The 20,634-nt window shown below is 39.2% G+C and overlaps 2 protein-coding genes and 2 non-coding genes across 5 annotated transcripts in view; 1 reads left to right on the forward strand and 3 right to left on the reverse strand.

Moving 5' to 3' along the window:
* Positions 1-20,634, forward strand: part of NDUFAF3 (NADH:ubiquinone oxidoreductase complex assembly factor 3) — a 147,336-nt gene that overhangs the window by 51,485 nt on the left and 75,217 nt on the right. The gene's annotated exons all lie outside the window — the stretch shown is intronic.
* QARS1 (glutaminyl-tRNA synthetase 1) overlaps positions 3,050-20,634 on the reverse strand; it is a 47,795-nt gene continuing 30,210 nt past the window's right edge. For both annotated transcript variants that reach the window (XM_072420612.1, XM_072420613.1), the window contains 17 exons: positions 16,513-16,584; positions 16,151-16,236; positions 15,252-15,338; positions 14,430-14,529; positions 12,777-12,855; positions 11,540-11,648; positions 10,486-10,616; positions 9,757-9,849; positions 8,789-8,926; positions 8,620-8,707; positions 7,552-7,695; positions 7,361-7,465; positions 6,861-6,953; positions 5,238-5,365; positions 4,387-4,453; positions 3,766-3,891; positions 3,050-3,258 (listed from right to left, as the gene is read on the reverse strand). In XM_072420612.1, the coding sequence (XP_072276713.1) occupies positions 3,208-3,258; positions 3,766-3,891; positions 4,387-4,453; positions 5,238-5,365; positions 6,861-6,953; positions 7,361-7,465; positions 7,552-7,695; positions 8,620-8,707; positions 8,789-8,926; positions 9,757-9,849; positions 10,486-10,616; positions 11,540-11,648; positions 12,777-12,855; positions 14,430-14,529; positions 15,252-15,338; positions 16,151-16,236; positions 16,513-16,584 (1,697 nt within the window). In that variant the 3' untranslated portion in view covers positions 3,050-3,207. The remainder of the gene's footprint in view (positions 3,259-3,765; positions 3,892-4,386; positions 4,454-5,237; positions 5,366-6,860; positions 6,954-7,360; positions 7,466-7,551; positions 7,696-8,619; positions 8,708-8,788; positions 8,927-9,756; positions 9,850-10,485; positions 10,617-11,539; positions 11,649-12,776; positions 12,856-14,429; positions 14,530-15,251; positions 15,339-16,150; positions 16,237-16,512; positions 16,585-20,634) is intronic.
* On the reverse strand, positions 10,270-10,402 carry LOC140337537 (small nucleolar RNA SNORA14). Its single transcript, XR_011922078.1, has one exon. It is a non-coding gene; the product is annotated as a small nucleolar RNA SNORA14 (small nucleolar RNA).
* On the reverse strand, positions 13,446-13,578 carry LOC140337536 (small nucleolar RNA SNORA14). The gene has a single exon (XR_011922077.1). It is a non-coding gene; the product is annotated as a small nucleolar RNA SNORA14 (small nucleolar RNA).

A 20,634-nucleotide genomic window follows, 5' to 3' on the forward strand; every position in this document is an offset into this window, starting at 1 on the left:
TTCCAAAATTATAATGTTATTAAAAAAATACAGTGCTATGATATATTAGCACATACCAACAGTTTTCATTGTGAATTTTGTGGTTAACCCCTAAGATCATTTTAAAATATATAATAGCATAATAGTAGTACATGGGTTATACTGTTAAGCAGAAAATATTGGGTTACTAGTTATGTAATGCAGCTATTATTATTATAATTATTCTATAGCCATTAGTAAAGTTCATCCGGTCTTTCAATTAGCGACTGCTACATACACTATAGGTAAGGTAAAGGGAAGGTGAATATTTATTAAAAGCAGACATTTTTAGGTGCATATATAAAGATGTGCAAAGAATTACAGATAATTTTCTTTACAAATCAGAGCATGAGTAGAAAAGCCCATCCTCTGCCAGCACGTGTGTGTGTGTGTGTGTGTGTGTGTGTGTATATATTTTTATTTTTTTCTGGAAAATCATCTTGAAAAAGAAGGCTGTTTATGCTTCAGTTATGTAAAAAAATAATCCTATCACTTATGTCAAAAAAAGGATCCTATGACAGCAAAAGCCTGTGTGCTCTCAAGTGCTTGGTGTGGAAACAGTGGTCTCTCTGCAAAGGTCCAGCACATCCACTGCTGAAACTTATAACACTGTAATCAGCACACCTCATGCTCCTTGAGGATTGGAAATATATGGCTGTGACTCATGAGTGGGCGTGTTTGACCTCTGCAAAGAGACTGCTGCCTCCACATAAAACAAGGCTCCTCCTATACAGCATGCTGGCTGGGGACAGGCTTTTCTACTTAGGCTGTGGTTGCTTTTTGAAGAAAGCAAACCCTTTGTTTTGATACACTTGGAATCTCTTTGGAGCCCCTGAAATTAAGTGATCGTGTAAAAAAAAGTTTTAGTTCCTCACATTTTTATGTAATTTTTTTGTTCAACCCACTGAATTAAAGGTTTTGAAAGTCTGCAGTTCAACTGCATCTGAGTTGTTACTTTTAAACAACCAAACTTAGAAAAAAGTTGTCTGTCCAAATATTTATGGACCTAACTGTATGTACCAGATGTAAACTTTGAGATGCTCGATGTATGATACCTTAGCTGGAATGGCTTGCATGCCTCCTCTCTCTGCAATAAATGCATTCCTGGAGATATATTTCTTATAGCTGGTCAGTGTGGGAGGTTTACGTGATAATTTTTAACTTTCGGTGGACAGGTGAGACGCAGGGTTATGCAGAAACAATCCCACAAATCAGACACACGGCCAGTTTGGGCCGAAACCCCACCAGCAAGAGAGCACAGGAGACCCCACAAAGGACTCATTGATGTAGAAACCTGCTGTCCCTTTACACGTCTGGGTTTTTTTCAGCATTGACAGATGCGGTGATAAAGCATGTCGCTTGCAAACCCCATAAATTATGCTGATCAGGATTCGGGATTTGATTGATGTGCATTGTTGTACTAGATCAGCATCAAGTCAGACAGCCAACCAATTAGTATTTTCAGGTCACAATGCTATCCTTTATATTTATCGCAGTGACCCCGTTACAGATTTAAAATCTCTAGAAGCACAATGCCTGCATTAGTATTTACTTTGCTTTCTGTTGGCAAATGTTTTGCACAATTCACTAGGAATTAGACACTTCAGGCAGCATCAGATCTTCCGGGTCCCTGCAGCTCCCATTGGTTCCTCTGGCTGACATTTGTGTTTCTGTTGCATCCTGTAATGAAACAGATCAGAGGAAGGAACAGCCAGAGGATTGACACTGCACCAAGTATCTTTTCCTCAGTAGACTTTAGGGGACATTCCTAACATGTCTTTGCATGGACAGCATGAAACGCAAGTACAGAGTTCTTTTGCAGGGTATAGAGATTTTAAATGCATGACAGGGTTGTTAACAATGAAATAAGGGGAACTCTAAGCATAGTCCCTGTACAGTTAATAACAGAATTGCATGCAATGGCCTGCCAAAAGTCTTAGTTTGCTTAGAAGTGTGGATGGACGGTTCTTAATTTGTGGAGGTTTTCCTAAAATCATTCATAGTAAGGTAAAGGTGGATGAAGTGTGGAAAATGGGCTGGTGGTTTTTACACTCCTTCTGGTGCATAAACTGCAGCAATCATAAGTAGGAGTACATGCATTAATTTTTAGTCACATGACCTTCAACCGCCCTTAGGGTTCCAGGGGTTTTCACATGTCAGTGGGTACCAGAAAGTCATATGCTTGTTCAGCAGACTTTGCCACACAAACAATTGTTTGCAGAAGTAACTTGCATATGCATATCCTATCCAAACCTCCTTTGGTATTTCTCATCTGTAACTATGATTCCCAAAGGCTTTCAAAGACTGTAAAACAGCAAACCTGAAATGGATCTGGTCCAAGATTGAAAACATTTGCCAACAATAGAAAATTATTTTAGGAGATTCATTCTGAGTTTGCTGGATCACACAGGTTCACCCATGATAGTCCAACTTGTCCTGTCTTTAAAAAAAAAAAATCAATCATAGGCTCAATCATAAAGTAATGAAATGAAGACAACTCTTTAGGCATATATTCTCAAACACTGTATTGAAAGCATGACGCAGAAACCCTTATGAATGCCAAATTTTCATATAGAATTGTTTGTATTTAGACGGTCACATAAGTTATTTGTAATATCCTTCGTTGTAGCAGGGTGGACATTTCTTACACTAACATGCAGACTGACATGGATAGAAAAAGCCTTTGGCCTGTGTTACGCTAGTGATCAGGCAACAGTATTTCTAGGGAGGGTAAAGAACCTCTCACTATTTATTCTCTTATTCACTGGCTGGAACAATAAAGAATTAATTTCATGCTGTTAAGGCTTATTCTACAATGCAAAATTCCAACAAACAGAACCATGTTGTGGTCATCTGAGGTCATCTTTAAATCTCCACTCATGTTTGAGCAAGGGATCTGACTGAAGAAGTAGGGGGAAGGGTCTCTCCATGTGTAATAAAAATCCCATTTGGAGAAATTGTGGAGAAATCTCTGAACATTCAGCAAAAAAAAACACGAAATTCATACAAAAAAACAAAAAGATTCTACAAATGGGATTAAATAAGTGCATATTTATTTCAAAAATATTAACAATATCCATTTGGGTTTTGGATAAAGCTTCATTCCTCTCCGAGTTAAGGCAAGCTGGTCTTGGCATTGCTGTGCGGTCTTAAGTGCCTGGATTTCTCATCTGAGTCGGTATGATACATTCAAACTTTTCCAGGGTCCTCCTTGAGGGTCACTGTTCTATTGAACACAATCTGGAAGGGAGGAGACAGAGAATGGGCATTAGGAAGCAAATCTCAAAGATCAATTTGTCCCAGGCCCCCCAAGTATAAGTTGCTACTGTTCCAGGATCCACCAAGTTGGGTCACTGTCCTGGGATCTTTAAAGCGTAAGCATGCCAAAGTCCCTGGAATTCCTCAGACATGAATGCACCCCTGTCACGGGACCATCCGCCAAGTATGTTCCTCTCCCAGAGCCCAGAGTGTCAGCATGCTGCTGTACTGCTCTCCAAGCATTAGTGTTCCCCTTATTGTAAATATTTGCAAGATTCAGATATCTGTGCGAGAAGAAATATGGCAGTGAGACAATCTATCCCCCTGCATCATAATTCTCTCTGCTTTTTATTGCATCACTTCTTGTCCTGGCAACTAACACAATCTGCCAGGGGGTTTTAGTGGTGCATCATGTCCAATAGCTGCATCAATCAGCCAGAATACTTGTGGTTTGCTTTATATGCTTAATGATGCACCAGGCACACTGACCTTTTCCGCAGAGGTGTCTGGATCCACAGAGAAATAGCCCATCCTTTCAAATTGGAACTTCTCAAACACTTTGCAGTTCTTTACAGACTGGTCCACCATGGCATCTGATATAACAGTCATAGAGTTCTGTGGAAACAAAGCGGCTAGTGTCATTTTAAGTGGCACAAATAAAATATTGAACAATACTGAAGAATAGATGCTGGGTATGTGTGGAGGGATACCCCCATAGATTCCAGTAAAAGTTTTGTATTGGGTCTAAGACAAGAGGCCCTGACAGTCTCCTACATGACAGCACTTCAATCTGACAAATGCCCATTCAGGTACTAGTGATATACTAAGATTCAGTGATATAAAGAAATACATTTCCCTGAGAAAACAGTCTCCACAGCACAGCTCTATCTGGAGAGGAAGGGTTACAGGTCATGTCTCTCTAAACTATGACAGGGCAGGAAAAGAAAAGCAGCTAACTGATGAGCACATCCCTTGAAGACATGTCACCTCGGGTGTCCAGGGGATTGCAAAAGCCTGATAACACCTACATGCCCTGTGTAAATACACTACTTTCTACTTTACGCTGCTTTTTTTTCAATAAGCCAATATAACCACACAATTTTTACTTACAGCATTTAAATCACTTAGGAATCCACCAGGGACCTCAGAAGGATCTTCTGGACTTTTATGCATAAATCTGGAAGAAAACAATGGTTTAAAAAAAAAAAAAAAACATGGTTATTCTGCGTTTTTCCTTGGTGCTTATCGAGGAAGGCCCCCACCCCTAGTTTTCACAGGCTGTTCTATCCATTCCCATTTACTTACAGATTAACAGTTCTCATTAGTTCCTAGAGGAGTTTACATTCTAACATGCCTCTAAAGGCACATTGGGTGAATGTTGGGCAGAACTAGATTACAAACAAACCAAACAAAATACACTACAAATTCCATGCATGGACACAGAAACGTCCATGATGGGAATCATTTGCAGAAATATGACCATTTAGCCTTCGTTACCTGCTAATATTTAGCAGTATTTTGTTTTAGCTTCCTATTCTTCATGATCTGTATTTCACCAGTCATCACCACTTTAAGGCCACATACACTAGATAATTATGTTTTACGCAATAACCTGAAAAAAGTATGAGGTGACGGATACAGATATCTAAGCTAAATTTAGAAGTCGAGAAGTATCAACACTATTTTTCCCCCCAATTATTAAAATTAATTTACCAATGATTTACCTGTATCTGACAATAAGATAGGCACAGTGCCATCAGCAGGCTAAAGCAGTTTGTATAGGAACATGTTATTGCCATGACTGGCTGCTAGGTCTTGTTAGTTTGTGCAGAATGAAGTTGTCAGAAACAGTACAGTATGACAGCTTGAAACATAAATTGTGTTATCATAATACAAAGTATGTTAAATGTAGCTGAATAAAAAAAATAAAACAACAATGCATTGTTCATGTTTTTACTTACAGGCAATCATACAGCCGTACTTCACACATCAGGGGATTGGACACCCAATGGATAAATGCTTTGGGTTTGTCAGCCACGTCTGATTTGGTGCAGGTTACCTCTAACTCCACAACTTTCCCACTTTGATCCTACAGCAGAAAGGGAAAATGTATTTAAACTATTATAAACTTTATTTAAAGAAAAAATACACACATACTGTAAATTCATACCTGAATTTAGGTGTGTTCTGTGTATTTCTAGATTTGTGTAGAAATACAGTATAAATGTTTTTCTGTATGAGTTTCTGTAATAAAGACTGGTCACTGTTGCTTTCTGCTATGAATACAGGGTGACTGGTCTTGTACCCCCATTGCCCTGTAGCTTTCTGCAGTTAACCCTGTAGTGAGTAGGCCCGCTGAGCCTCTACCATAGCTCTGTAACAGTGCTTAGACTCTCCTGTGTCTCGAGTGTGATAAGGACTGTTGCCTCTGACTGCTGTGCCGTTTTCTGTTATCCCTTCTGAAGCCTATTTTTTATTGTTTTTAGCACACATACTAAGTCTAAATTGCTGAAAAACCTTTTCCCCCTGCTCCTGTTGTCTTTTGTTTACACTGCACAACATGCCAAGAAGAGGAGTCATTTCTACTACAGGACAACAATGGGTCATTTCTGTTGGCTTGCAGTACAAATATGGGTTGTAACACTTTCATTCATCATGGTAAAAGGGAAAACCTAGTGTGCCAAAGAACTGCAGCAATCTTACAACATGTGCTTCTGTGAGTAAGGCAAAGTCTTTTAATGTCTCTAACCACTAAGATCAGTAGTTGTGGTAATATGTGCGAGAGGTGAAATAGCAAAGAACCAGATGGCTTTTCTGCTTTGGAGATCTCAGTGCTTTGTTGTAGCATCCCTTCTTGTCCCAACAGCCACAAAGAAAGCCATAAGGAGGTTTCAGTGATGCAAACTAACCCTTTAGGAAGAATTGTAACTAATGTACAGTGCTGCCTTATATGTTGGCACTATATAAATAGTGTATATTATTAATATTTAATATTCCTAACAGTGGATATGCCATACAACAGACCTGTGCACACCTTTAAATTGAAGGTGAGGTAAAAAAAAAATGTACAAAGTTTAGGCTGCGGTACGGCTCTTGTTTTACATTCGAGATTATAAAAACAGAAGGCTCCATGTCATTACTGAGAGGTGTAAAGAAAGGAGATATTGGCGGTTGAAATTAAACTAAAAGTACTTTTAGTGATGCCTGTTGGGTAATTTTTTATTGCTTGTAAAGAATGTCAACATGTTTAACTCTCCATAGCCTGGCCATGATTATGCTTTAATATAGACCTGTCTCTTTTGTTAAAAGTGGACCTCAAGTCAAAATTTTTGGGTCTGTTTCTACAAGCCCCCACAAATCACGATCTGGCTAAGTGGCAGGTGCAGGGAGAGTTAGCACCAAATCAAAATAATCTAGAACAGTATAGAGACTGTCATCTTGTATAAATTTCAGCAGAGAACACTGAATGTATTGGTCACAAAACCACATCCACATTTGTATGTCCTCCAATTTACCAACCCTAAAGTCTCATGGGAGGTTGGCAGACATAATTATGGCTAAAAGAGTAAACCTAGCTCACTTACCTTCACCACATTCTGTACAGAGATGATGTATCCAGCATGTCGAAGGCCCACAGGCTGATTAGGGGTCAGACGTTTGTATCCCTTTTCCATCACCTACAACAAATACTTGCATTCAAATCTTTTTACTACTTCAGCTCATTGCTTGTGTACATCAATTGTTCTGCTCATCATTCAAATCTTTTAACTGTTTCAAAATACACTAACAAGCAAAGCAAGAAAATCTTATCCCAACTGATTCCCCAAAGACAAATCTTGGCCACCAGGATGCCTGGCAAGGTCAAAGGCTACACATAACCACTTTGAACTGTTTTTGTGTTTTGATGTTTATTATTTGCTTCATTTTGGCTTGGTAAATCAGCATTGTCACCCTATGACAAGAAGTGTTTTACTATTAGAATCAAACGAAGAACTAGAAAATTGCAACATAACACATTTTTGCTCTTCGGCTTTAATGTACATGAATAATGAACTGTACTGGACAATAGGCCAGGATCTCTTACCTCTCTAAAATCTGTCTGTTCAATGTAGACTGTTGAAGAGAAAGGCACTGTGTGAAAACCCTTTGACTCATCAGCTGGAAAGTTTGGAACTGAGACATCAAATGCCTTTTGGAGAACAAGAAACGGCTTAGCATTATAGGAAATCAAATCCTTTCTAATGAGTCTCCGTATTTAGCCTACCGAGAGCTTACCTTCTCTGCTGGGAAGTTGGTAATTGTGACTTTCAGGGGCTCCAACACAGCCATTACCCGGGGGGCTGTGTCGTTCAGCACCTCTCGGACACAGGCCTCCAGCAAGTGTGGCTCCATTGTTGTCTGAGCAACAGTCACGCCAACCTAGCAGAAGACAATACACAGTGAGACACACAAGATGTGTAGAGGTTCATTAACTTTTCAATAAAAGAGAACTCTTAAAAATAATCTTTTAAATTCAAGCAGTTAATATAATCTGTTCTTTTCCTGGCTTGCTTATGGTTGGTAAGAAAACTGCCAAAATTTGATGCCCCGGATAAAACTGGTCTGCTAAATTAAGAGTAGCGTGGCTGTAACTAGTACTTGGCTGTAACAGAACTTCTGCAAAACTAACAAAATACACAATGAGGGCCCATTCACAGTAGATGCACCTGAAAAACTGCTAATGGGGACTATGTTCATATACACACACAAGATAATTATTTGTGTTACATTTCTGACTGTGTGCACAGCGGTCCCTTGATGTTGTTTAGGGATACGCTTGGTGGATCACTAAATGACTGACTGAAGATGATTACTGTAATTAGTGGGGGAGAATGCAGCAGGGTGCTTCCTGCTCATCCTTCCTTCTCCATATAGCTGAACAACTCTGTGTGTACAGCGTTCACTTGTTCCCATGTTGCGGGAAATGACCATGAAAAATAGTTTACAGTTGGACATTTGAAGTGTGTAAGAACCTTTGTAGTGCACTGTACCGCCTTTTAGACAGTAACATTGAATACCTAAGGTTCTGTGTCTACAAGTGGGTTTGTATCAATGGCATCAGTTTTAAGATGTGTCTGAGATCAATCAGAACATTCAGTGATTTTATTCTACTCCTGACCTGCATTTACAATTTTTCAAACCTATAAGGGAAATAAAAAAAAAAGCTAAAAACACTCTTTCAGAAACCTTTAAAAAATGGTAATGTAGTACCAAAAAATATTCTAAAAGTTCCTAAAAAATAAAACTACATACCAGTACCCGTCACTGGTGAAAAAACACAGTGTCATAGTAGGTAATGCATACCCTGGCACAGAAGTTGTTGATGGCTTCAGGTGGGAAACCTCTTCGTCTCAGAGCTGTCAGTGTGAAAAGACGGGGGTCATCCCAGTCCCTACATCAGGAGAGGAATTTCAGGGGCTGAATAATCTAATGACAGGAAGACAAAGTCCCCAATTTGTCATTATTCACCTACCTGACAGCTCCAGTTTCCACTAGCTTGATGATCTTTCTCTTGGATACAACAGTATAGTGCAGGTTCAGGCGTCCGTATTCCCACTGCACGGGGCAGTAGACATCCAGCGCGTTACAGAGCCAGAAGTAGGATGATCGCCTGAATGAGAATTTAGTGAAGATTTGTATTATTAAAGATTCTGATTCATAGGCTTTCTAAATTAAAAAAAAAGTTTTAGGCCTAACGTGCAGGACAAGCAGTAATCAGTCAAAACAAATCCTATATTGGGCCGACTGCAGAATCCATTCTGCTCTGCACTTTGCGCGTTGGTTCTTTTCAGTGTATGGGGTAATGAAATGGTAAAGAGTAGGTGTTTATTGCTCTCTTTTCCTCAGTTTAGATGATTAACCCTTTCTACTAGTCCTGGTAATGCATTTGAGTTGGACAATCAACACATTTGAGTTTGGGTGGTTAACTTTGCATTTCACAAAAAAAGGCTGCGTTTGACCTGCTTTGCCTTCAGTTCAAATGCACCTCAGTAGGACATGCTGCTTCCACAATCACAGTGTCCAAACAACATCAACACCATGTAAACGGTCTAATCAAAGTAAATGGATTCAGATTACCAACATGTTCCAAATGCAGGAAAACAATGCTCATTGACATGAATGCTTATAATTTGTGACTCTACACTGAATCTAAACTGTGTGAGATAAAACATTGAGCAGGGCCACTAAGACTCTACTCGTTGGTTCTCTCAGCCTGGCTATAGCATCACTTCTTGTCCCGATTTCTATAGGTGAGAAGAAGCCCGGGGGTTTCAGTAATGCAAACTGGTTGGGTGTCTTTTAAAGTCAACCCAAAAAAAACAGGAACCACAAACTCTAAGAACAATTTACAGCAACACATTTTTTGCGAGAAAAAAAAAAAACACCCTTTTTTTCATAAACCAGCCTGCTTATCTGCTTGCATCTCCCCGGTTTACTCACCTCGCCTGGAACTCTTTGGTGCATAGAGAGTGTGTTATGTGCTCTATAGAATCACACAGACAGTGCGTATAATCATATGTAGGATATATACACCTGCAGGGAAGAAAATGATCAGCCATGAATTAAAAAAAAAAAAAAAAAATTGTCTGTCAATTCAATCAAACAGCTCAATAAAAACTTCTGCCAGCCTTAATATTCATCATGGTTGTGACCTTGTGATTTAGACACCACTGCCACACTGGATAGCTCAGATGACTACACACTACACTTTAGCATCTAACTAAAAGTACCCTAGATGGTTATTTGCCTAAATCAAGCTTCCTCAGTTCACATAATCTTATATGGACTCTTCTTAGCTTTTTCTGTTTTAACTGTAAAGGTACAACTGGGATAAAAAAAGATTTTGGACAAAGGCCTTAAAGATTCCCACAGCCCACTGCCTTTCGATTCAGATAAACATGCATATTCACAAGGGAGATAGGCTAAAAGGATCTCTGGGTGTAATTACTATTGAAATGTGTGAGAGGTGAAATAGAACAGAAACAGGCAGTCCCAGCTCTTTGGAATTCTCACAGGATGACTCTGGCGTCTCTTCTTGTCCTGGCATCTATAAATGTGAGACATCCAGGGGGTTTCAGAGACGCATTGGATGCATATGACATAGGATCAAAGATTTTTCTGTGACCAATCAGTGCTGGTACAGCCTTGACTAGATACTCCTGGACATACCATTTGTCTCCTGTTCGGTGATGAGGGGTATATTTTATCCGATAAGCCACAGGATCCATCTTCCCATCTTCCATTACCAACTTCATTCGCAGTGTTGCCTCCCCCTCTGCAAATTTACCTTTGCGCATACCCTGAGAAAGGAAGACACGTACAAATGATCTTTAGAAATGCAGAAGTGAACCAATAAACCAAGAGTATTACAACAGCAGTCAAACAAACATTTTTACTACCTCAGGATTTTAGGATTTGCTTTGGGCCATATAATTATGCTTCACAATGATCACTTACTACTTTTGATAAAAAAATTAAACTGTTTTATCTGCAAAAGTATTAGTACATCTCTCCATTCAAATCTGAGAGCTCTTCCATATAACACAGCATTTTCCAGCTGGGCAGAAGACCCAATATTCTTTTTTGGAGTTCACTAACAATTACAGGTCTTGACTGTCCCACAGCTTGTGATTGGCTACTAAGGTAAAGCAGGAGACTGAATAACCTATTTCTGTCACTCCACTTTTCTTATCAACATGTGCCTTTGTGCTGCAGTGCTCCAGTTCTACAATGGACTGGCTCCTTCTGTTGTTTCTACTATCCACATTTTGAGCTCTGCTGTAAGGGGACTGCAAAATGCTAATACTTAGCTAAATGCAGGTACTCAACTGCATTTAAAGCGAACGGAACTCTCAATTATCTTTAAAGAATAAATGTAAGGATTAACATAACTATCCAGAATATTTATTTAGCTTGAAAAGTTATTTTATACAGCTTTGGATTCCACACTCTCCTTATTTATAAGCTAGCAAAGCTTCTCTGAAATGAACTTCCACCTGTATGTACTATTCCGTCAGTTCAGATCTCACACATTGCTGTATCAAAGTTACAGTCTTATCTTTTTGCTATGTGATGAGTTTCCAACAAAATCTCTGCTCCCAAGACACCTGTGTAGGTGGAACAATTGTGAAGGGGAAAACCCCATCCTCCCAAGAAAAGGTTCATATTTAGGACATTAACCACAACACCCAAAATAATGAGGTAAATGATCAACCTTCCTCACCTCAAAGAGAAGAAGAGATTCTTCAACAGGTCGCTCCCTCCAAGGGGATGGGGGTGGGTTGTGGCCTTTAATTTCCTCTACCTTTTGGTGGCAGACATAGGCATGGCCCCTGGCGAAAAAACAAAACACATTAGCCTTTATTTTTCAGGTAAATTAGGTACATTAATTTTAAATCTGGGCATGTGCAATTCCAAAAAGGATTTCCAAAAACAGATTTATATCATTTTTGCATACTGAAGAATAAATAAATATATATATATAGTGTGTGTATGTACATATGTATGTATAAAGGGTTTTGCATCTGTTTTTCTGAATTAAAAGTCTGTTTATGCATTGGTTCCCTAAAAATACTACAAATACAGAAAAACACCTGTTGATCCAAGTTTCTGTAGGGAGCCAATGCTTCTGCTGCACTGAAATCCTGACCTATGTTGTCAACCCTGTCAAATGAAAGAACCAGTTTTACCTCCCATACACGAACTAGAAACCTCAAAGTGAACAATCCAAGTGAGTTGGGCCATGGAGCAGTAGTAAAAAAAAACAGCACAAACATAGCTACAACACAATCCTAAGAAACCAAATACACTTTTCCACAGCAAGACTCGAAGACCTCTACAGTTAATACATTTTGAAATGTGTAGTGGATTTGCTGCGTTTTAAAAAAAATAAAAAAAAAGACTAACTGCATGCATATTCCAATTATCACTGCTAAAGTGTGCTCTATTGTGTAAGGTGTGTTCACTGATAACCTACTAAGGTGTTCTGTGTGATTTAAGGATGACAGCTAGAGAAAGTTACAGATCATGAACATCAGTAAACTGTAGACATTTTTCAAACAATGGTGTCCGGTGTATACAGTATAATGCTAAATAATAGAGACAGCTGCCCAAACATTTTTAAAAGCTACTGCACTTGGAACTACTAATATTGGGCAGTGTGTGTAAAGACTCCTAAGCTCAGCAAAGAAATCTCTTCAATACAGTCCCCCATAACTGGCAATACTTAGGGTTTTTTTCCCCCAGAGGATCCCTTTAAACTCATTTCTGTCCAAACAGTTCTAGGGTTTTGTTTAATGGATTACTGTCAATGATTTTCTGTCAGGAAGCTCCATCGTTACAGAAAACATCTGGACAGAGGTGATAAAGTCAGGCAATTGTTATAGCTTCATGTCTATTTTGGGCCTCTCGTTCTTTAGCATCCTGCTGCCCAAAAAAAGTCTCCTTGATGGACTATTCACCTTTTAATGAGCTCCACCGCCCACTCATACAGCTGGTCGAAGTTATCAGAGGCGTGTGTCACGGCGTAGGGCTTGTATCCTGTCACAGGAAAGACACAGATTATTAAAGAATAGAACACAATACACAGACCCTGCCTGAACCCTCCAGACAGATATCTCTCGTAAAACAATCCTAAAGGTCTCCTGGCGCCCCCTCATCACCACTTTGCAGCAATGGGCACAAATACAGGAACTGCAGACAGTCCCTCAAAATAAATAAAAGTTCAGGCTCCGACACAATACAAAAACTGAATCTTGCAGAATTTACAGCTCACTGTTATTTAGAAGTTAAACAGGGATTCCACATCAAGCATGCTGCAAACTGTATTGATACAACAGCTGTGCAGACATTGGTTGTCTGCATAGAGGTCTGCCATACATTAAGTAGAATTATATCTAAACTTTAATCCACCATAGTGGAGGCCTATCTGTTGCATTACAGAAAAGGTGCAATTACTTAGAAAGGGCAAAAGCAACAAATTTTTATGATCCTTGAAAAAAAAAAACATTGCCTGATTGCATTCAACAAAAAGAAAGTTTGCGTTGCATTTCAGACGCTTTTGAAAAACTTTATAAACGTGGGTGTTTGAAACATGGCTGGACAGTGGAGACTAGGCCCCATTTATAGGAAAATGTGTGAGAGGTGAAATAAAACAGAAACAGGCAGTCTCAGCTCTTTGGAATTCTCACAGGTTGGCTTTGGCATCTCTTCTTGTCCTGGCATCTATGGGAGCGAGACCTCCAGGGGGTTTTAGAGATGCATGGACCAATGCTCTAATCCTGGCACACACAATGTCCTTTGTGTGTATATAAGATAACATTTATTTCATCTATATCGTCAAAATATATTTTAGGGCTTTTCCGTGTACATGCAGAACAGTTATCAGTGGCTGCCCCAGAAAAGCTGCCCCAGAAAAGCCTACCTACCATCCAATAAGACGTCTCTATGTCAGAGCTGCAATAGATTTGGCTGTCCTCAGTCATAGCTCAGTTGAACAGATACAGTCTATGCATATGCAGAGCAACACTGACATGTAGGACGTGATTAGTTCTTCCCCTTACACCATAATTAAACCATGAGTGGGAGGAAAATCACTTGGCAGGAAAAGTTTACTACGCATTCACTGTTATACAACAAATCTCTTTTTCATTTCTTGTCTACTTTAAAATATGGCTTCAGAAGTGCAACAGAGCTGATCAACTTCTAAATAATAAAAAAGTGAACTCTTTATTCCAACATTCACCCTGCAGTAGGCTAGCCCTAATACATACCTTCCTTGAACATGGTCTTTGTACTTTAGTACCTGTTTTGCACTGTGGGATGTATCAATCATTTTCCTTTAATGGAAATATTAAAGTAAAAAACTACACAATTTTATGTCTGGAACATTATGGGCGCCACCCACAACAAATAAAATAGTTGCCTAGGCCATGCTTAGTTCAGCAATATTTATTTTATTTTCTCAAATATACAGAAGAATAAATGTGAAGGTGTCGCTGCTGCCTTTCCTAAAAAAATCAACAACTTGGCTGGAAGATAAATTTCGCCACCTAGAGGCCAATTATTAGTACTGCTGTAATTGAAAATCTGGAACAAAGCAAAAAAGAACATACCTAACCATTCCACCATGTCTCGGATAGCTGTAAAGTATTTCTCCTCCTCCTTTTCTGGGTTGGTATCATCGTAGCGCAGAAAGCAGATCCCATCATTGGCCTGTGAGTACAGTACAGCAATTTGAATCCCACTTTGTAAATGTTCTCTCAAAATGTGATTGTCATATTTAAAAAAATATGGTCTTTAGCATATCTACCTCCTTTAGCTTTGCAGTTGAGAATTTGGCATACGACCATATAAAATTACATACTTTGGAAACCGCAATTAAAAGCTGAAATTGTGGGTTAAATGCAGAACCTCAAAAGCCAGATCAATACATGGCAATATATGGGGTTGCTATACATTTTAGCACATTTTTGCTTATTTATAAAACATGGCTGAATATTTTAAAAATACACATACACCTCTTTTAACCTCTGTACTTCGTCCCCTAGCTGTCCACACTGGTCTTTGGAGCAGAACCTTTACTTTTCCATGCTCAAACTCCCACAGAATCTTTCTTATTCAAGATACTGATTCATTGAAATAGACTTCTGTCTATTAATATTAATATTTGCTAAAATCCCACATGTTATCTAATGACAGAGTTGTACATACAGTATGCATACCTTGCTCAATGACAGCTACCAGGTGCTACGGAAAACACAAGTGGGCTGTGTCTATTTCTCTTTAGCTATCAATTAGCATCAGTGCCTGCCAACTCACCCCGCTGATTAATGGCTCAGGATTGAACACTAAAAAGCATTCACAACTTGATATTATTTGTTATGTATTTTATTTTTACCAGCATGGTTTGTTTTTTTAAATGAGAAAAGTCTCACCTTGGCATATCCAAAGTTAAAGTTGATGGCTTTGGCGTGACCAATGTGCAGGATGCCATTTGGTTCTGGAGGGAAACGAGTCCTCACCTAGGAGAAAAGAAATGTCCAATTACACAGCCTGTAGTGAGAGCAGATGGTCTCACAATTTAGGATGTATACTGTAACTGCAACGGCTATACATTTCTTGGTTCGATGCATAAAAAAAACAAACTCATTTTGCCATCTAGTACTAAATTACCAAAAAGGCAAGGCAATCACAATAATAGATGTTATATCTTCTAACAGATAATGGCTGATTCCTGGCCAAAATGACAGGTGAATAAATTATAAATACACCCCCTAGAGTCTAAAAAGAAAATGGCAAGCTCAAACCAAAAAAATTTTTGAGAATGAGTAAACCTTTGATAAATTAATATTTTCACTTTGGTTAAAAAAGATCACCATTTTTTTTTTTTTTTTTTGCAAATCTGTCAATGTTTGGGAATTTATCTTAATGGTGAATGTTGACTGCTAGGAGGCTATATCAGGTTTTCTACAAGCTTCAAATAGTGCTGAAGCCTTCAAGCAGTTTGTTTAATGTGAGACAGCAGCACCTTTATTCAGATGTGTACAACATTCCTAAACAGAAGTTCGGTGCTTTAAAGGATTCACCAAATGTTTTTCAAAAGCATGGTGTACACACTGCTGGTTTACAAGCTGAAACCTGTAAAACAAGACCCTAAAGAAAGAATGCTTGCTTTACAGACCTGAAATTTACTTTTTTGACATTATGACTGGTCACTCTCGGACTGTTTTTTACAACACTTGCTAGAGAGAAAAAAAGTGTTTCCCATGGAGCAGAGGATAGGCTTACTATAAACCAAAGTCAGAAAACTTCTGTAGTGCCAATTTTATCTTACCTGTCCACCTGTTATTTCCAGGTGTTGCTTCAACAGCTCCATAGTTTTTGGTGTGACCACATAACCTTCGGTCTTATAATTTTCACCTAAGTGGAGAGAGGAATATTTCTTTTTTTAGTCAATGATCACTGAAAACACAAGCCCATTACTCAACAATGAATTTACTAACAAATGCATTCGGAAAAGCAAGACCCTCTTGAAAAATTCACATCAGCTGGACAGGTGGGCAAAACCCATTTGGTGCCAACTTTCCATCCTCCACCACGTCTGCAAGGACTACCCCTTTAAATCACCCACTACCATTCATTGTGGCAACAAAAGCAAAAACATGCATTTTTGTCCCTATAAAATAAATTATATACCTGGTTTATGGAAATTCAAAGCTGCTCCTCTTAGCTGCTCCATCAGTGAGGTAGTCTGAACTTTAACTTCACCTGAGAAAAGAGGAAAAAAGAAAAAAAAAAAAGTATTAAAAAAAACAAGAATTACATTTATTTTGGACATTTTAACTAGGGCTGCCTTGCATCTTTTGGAACCATTGTATCTGGACAAATTTGTGTGGCCAAGGCAGAACCAGCCAAAAAATATGATATATGGGGTAATATTTGTTCGTCTCTAGGCTCTGTTATGCAGCTTACATTGGATGTATTACCTTTTTTCCTCTCTCACATCTCTGGACTGAATGATTGGCTGTACAGGCCCAGGAACAATATCCTTGGATTAAAAAAAGAAGGTGGTATTGCTCCCCAAAACCTGGGGGAAATAGGGGCCCTTAGTGAAGAAATCAGCGAGTGGGGGTTTGAAGAGAGCCTGTCACATTGTCTAAATAAAAGTGCAAAGTGGTATATATACATTTCAAGTGATGTGCCTTCACATAGCCAGAAGATGGCAGTGTCCCACCAGACCTATAGATTTCTATTCTCCACTGTATATACATTAGCTTTATTTCCTCCTAATGGAATTTCCAGGAACCACAGACTAATCTAAACTCTGGTTTTCTAGGAATCCTGGAGTTATGTGAATGCCGTCATAGGCATAGAGACGTCAGCATGAGAGGCACACGTGACTTTCAGGCACAAGGCAGCAGCGGCCAATTCTTCGGTTGGTATTTTAATCACCACACACAGCGCTACGAACAGTTGGTAGGATTATTCTATAGAATACAGGGACTCTACATACAGGATTAGTGGAAGGGTTTAGGGTAACAACTTTAATTATTAACACACTGCCACATAAAAAATACTAATGCAAGAATTACAACAGTGTCTCAATAACTGCAAATGATTTCTTAAAAAGACCGTATCTCCAGAAGGCCAAAACAAAAAAAAAAATGTACATTGTAAATCAAGATTTGATATACACTTCCAGGTGTGTCAAATATCCATTCCTACCTGTGTGTGCAGGAGTTCTCTCGACTGGTTCATACATTACTGGGGAATATACAAGACAGCAGGAGGAATCACAGCACACAAAGCAGATATTGGATGCACCCAGAAGTATCTCTGCAGTAGTCAGGAAACAATTATCTTATACAGGATGCACTTTGTATGGGTATGGCCACATAGTGACCCTTTAAAAAGAAGTGTACAGTCTTTTTACTATTTTTATAATATTGTGAACGATCAAGCTTGCTGTAAATTTATCATTATTTTTTTTAAAGTTGTACATGTACAACTTTATTATGGCGTCTGATATTTGCTCATTATATCCTGCTCTGCTATTTGTTTCATAGTGCTACACAATGGTTGCGTTTCTGGCTATTTCTTATAATGTAGGAGTTGGAAAATATGCTGCAGTATCCTGAAAAGGATTCACAATAAGACACTGACCCTGGATAACAGTGTACACAACTTATCTTCCAGCTCATGTTAAGCTACATTTTCTCCTGGTGCTAGGCCACTAAAGTTTGTCATTGAGATAATGAAAAGGATTAGTGGAGTGGCTTAACCACGACTTGGGCTGAAGTCGGTGTAAGGTTATACTGCTTGGTTTAAAAATCCAGGCCACAAAAAAAAAAAAATAGAAGTGTTTTGCTTTGTTGGATGGGACAGGTTCTCTTTGAAAAGATCTGCACATTGCTGTGGTAATTCAGTATTCAGAGCTATCTTGTCATCTTGGAGTTAAACCAACAGCAATCTGAAGGGCTAATGCACAGTACCGTTTCTTACACTACATGATTAAATAACCTTTCAGGCCCCTGTGCATACAGACGTCAATGTAAGTCACCCGACACGCATTCCAGAAATTGCACTGAACCAAATCAAGCATTTTTGTTTTACGCTATGCTACAGTGCAGAGGCTGCAGTCTTTCTGTGCGGATATGGAAGTGACACCTTTACTAGGAAAAGAAATTCTGATCTTACGATTTTTTTTTCCTATTGATCACACTGTCAAAAAGCCGCATATTTAACCCTACCAGGAGCTGTGTGTCTCCAAGTATCATTCCCTTGAGATGTCCCAACCCCCCTACTTTAAGCAGAACCTCCAGACACACTTTAACAGGGAATGGACAAGACTTTCCTATGAAACAACTTGCCCTTGGTCTATACGCTCCGTTAGAAAAATAATATTACTTATGCTGCAATCTGCGACAGTCTCTGAAATTCACCTCGGTGCACCATGGTTCCAACAACAGACCTAAGCTAAAAAAGCTTCTTGTGCAATGTGAAAGGCTTTTTTTATAACCCATAATTCCCCTTTGTAGCAACGACTGGGAGCTAAGAACGGCCACTTGGAAAAAGCAGACCCCTTCACTGAGCCGTCATTATCCTGACGGGCGGCCGTCAGCGTACAAAAACACACAAGGGCCTCAGAAACTCGGAGTCCGACAGCCTGTCAAATGCCCCCCATCTCAGTTTTTCCTTGTGCAGCACGTCGAAGCACAATTAAATACGAAAAAAAAAAAAGGCAGCCGAACAATCCCAGGCTTGTATTCCTCACAAAGCCGTGCCTTCATAATCACAGCTTTGGCCACAAGACTTGGCTGTGGGTATGAAGCGAGGCGTCGGCTGGTAGCTATGGCAGCAAATGGGCTAGCGGGGGAAACATCAAAACAAAACGCAGGCCCAGAACAGCCATCATGAAATTTTCATTGCCTCTACAACAAAAATGGGAGCTTTTATTATCCCTTTCAGTGTCACTTAGCCGTAGCTTGTATGGTCATATGTCATCAGCAAGCATTTGCAATTCCTAATGTGCAGACTATTGCGGGCCACACCAAGAAGATAATACTATGATGGGTGCCACATACAGATGTCTAATGCCGCCAGCAGTTTACAAACCCATTGTAGAATATACATTTACAGAAATGTATGAACTGATGCTGGAAACAATCATTCATGATCACTGCACTGCACACACAGAGCCATTCAGTTCTATAGAGAGGATTGGGGGGGGGGGGGGGGGGACTACAAACAGCACCCCACTGTGCTTTCCTACAAATGAATACACAGTGGTCATTCATGATCAGTTGATCATCAATCCACTGTGGCATATTGATGATCTATGACAATATTTTCACTGTGACGGGCACCATAGTTTGCCTCAAGCAATAATTATCTGACCTGTGTACATAGCTTAACAATGCTTGTTTGCAAGCTGTGTATAATTGAAATAGCCACATAGTTACATTCCTGAAAGGAGAGAGTAGAAAGGATGTATTGTCTGCCCTTTTGTTGAAAATGCAATGTCTTTAAGCCAGAAAAATGCTCTGCTTTCTGGAGCTGGCCACTGGATGGCCAAGCCTGGGCACCACTATGTCCCATAGAGAAACAAGCCAAATTTTCCTAAATCTGGGTCAGAGTACATCCATTGTCCAAGGATTACTATTAAGCATTAACAACCAAAAATATCTTTGTATTACTGGGGTGTTAATTTACTTCAAGTTTAGCTTATTCTAGCTTTTTTTGAGAAGTGTATATACTCGGAAGGTAACGGTATGTTCACTTTAGCAGTGTTCCCTTTGTATGTATATGTGTGACCTACATGTAAGTTCCTTCTCCAAACAATTCACGAGACAAACTTCCGAAAAGGACCAAAAACCCTGAATTGTATATATTTATCTCAATTACTGCATGTAATAAGCATGAGGGGGAATAAAGGGCGTTACAAATCAATTTAAAGATCACAGAGAGAAAGGATGTATAACATTAACCAAAGAATAAACTCTTCCAATTCGCTTAAATTTCGGAAACCATATCTGAGGTGGACCTGGCCAACCCCTGCATTTTCATGAGCTGCTAACTTGTGAGCACCTAAAGTCTGAATGGATTTTATACAGAACAATTCAGCAGAGAAGAGGAACTCTTTATTGGAAGTCACCTTGTCATGGTATAAGGGGGTGTTATTGCAAAGGCTGAGACTTTGATTTGATAGTGTCAAACTCAGTTTCAGATCTAGAACAAGTCTTTATATCCAGCAATGTCCATATAAGAATCTGTTAACTCTTTACATGTCAGTTTTACAGGACTGAGGTGTTCTATGCA

The sequence above is a fragment of the Pyxicephalus adspersus genome, chromosome 8, assembly GCF_032062135.1.
Source record: "Pyxicephalus adspersus chromosome 8, UCB_Pads_2.0, whole genome shotgun sequence".
NCBI classification, from domain to species: Eukaryota; Metazoa; Chordata; class Amphibia; order Anura; family Pyxicephalidae; genus Pyxicephalus; species Pyxicephalus adspersus.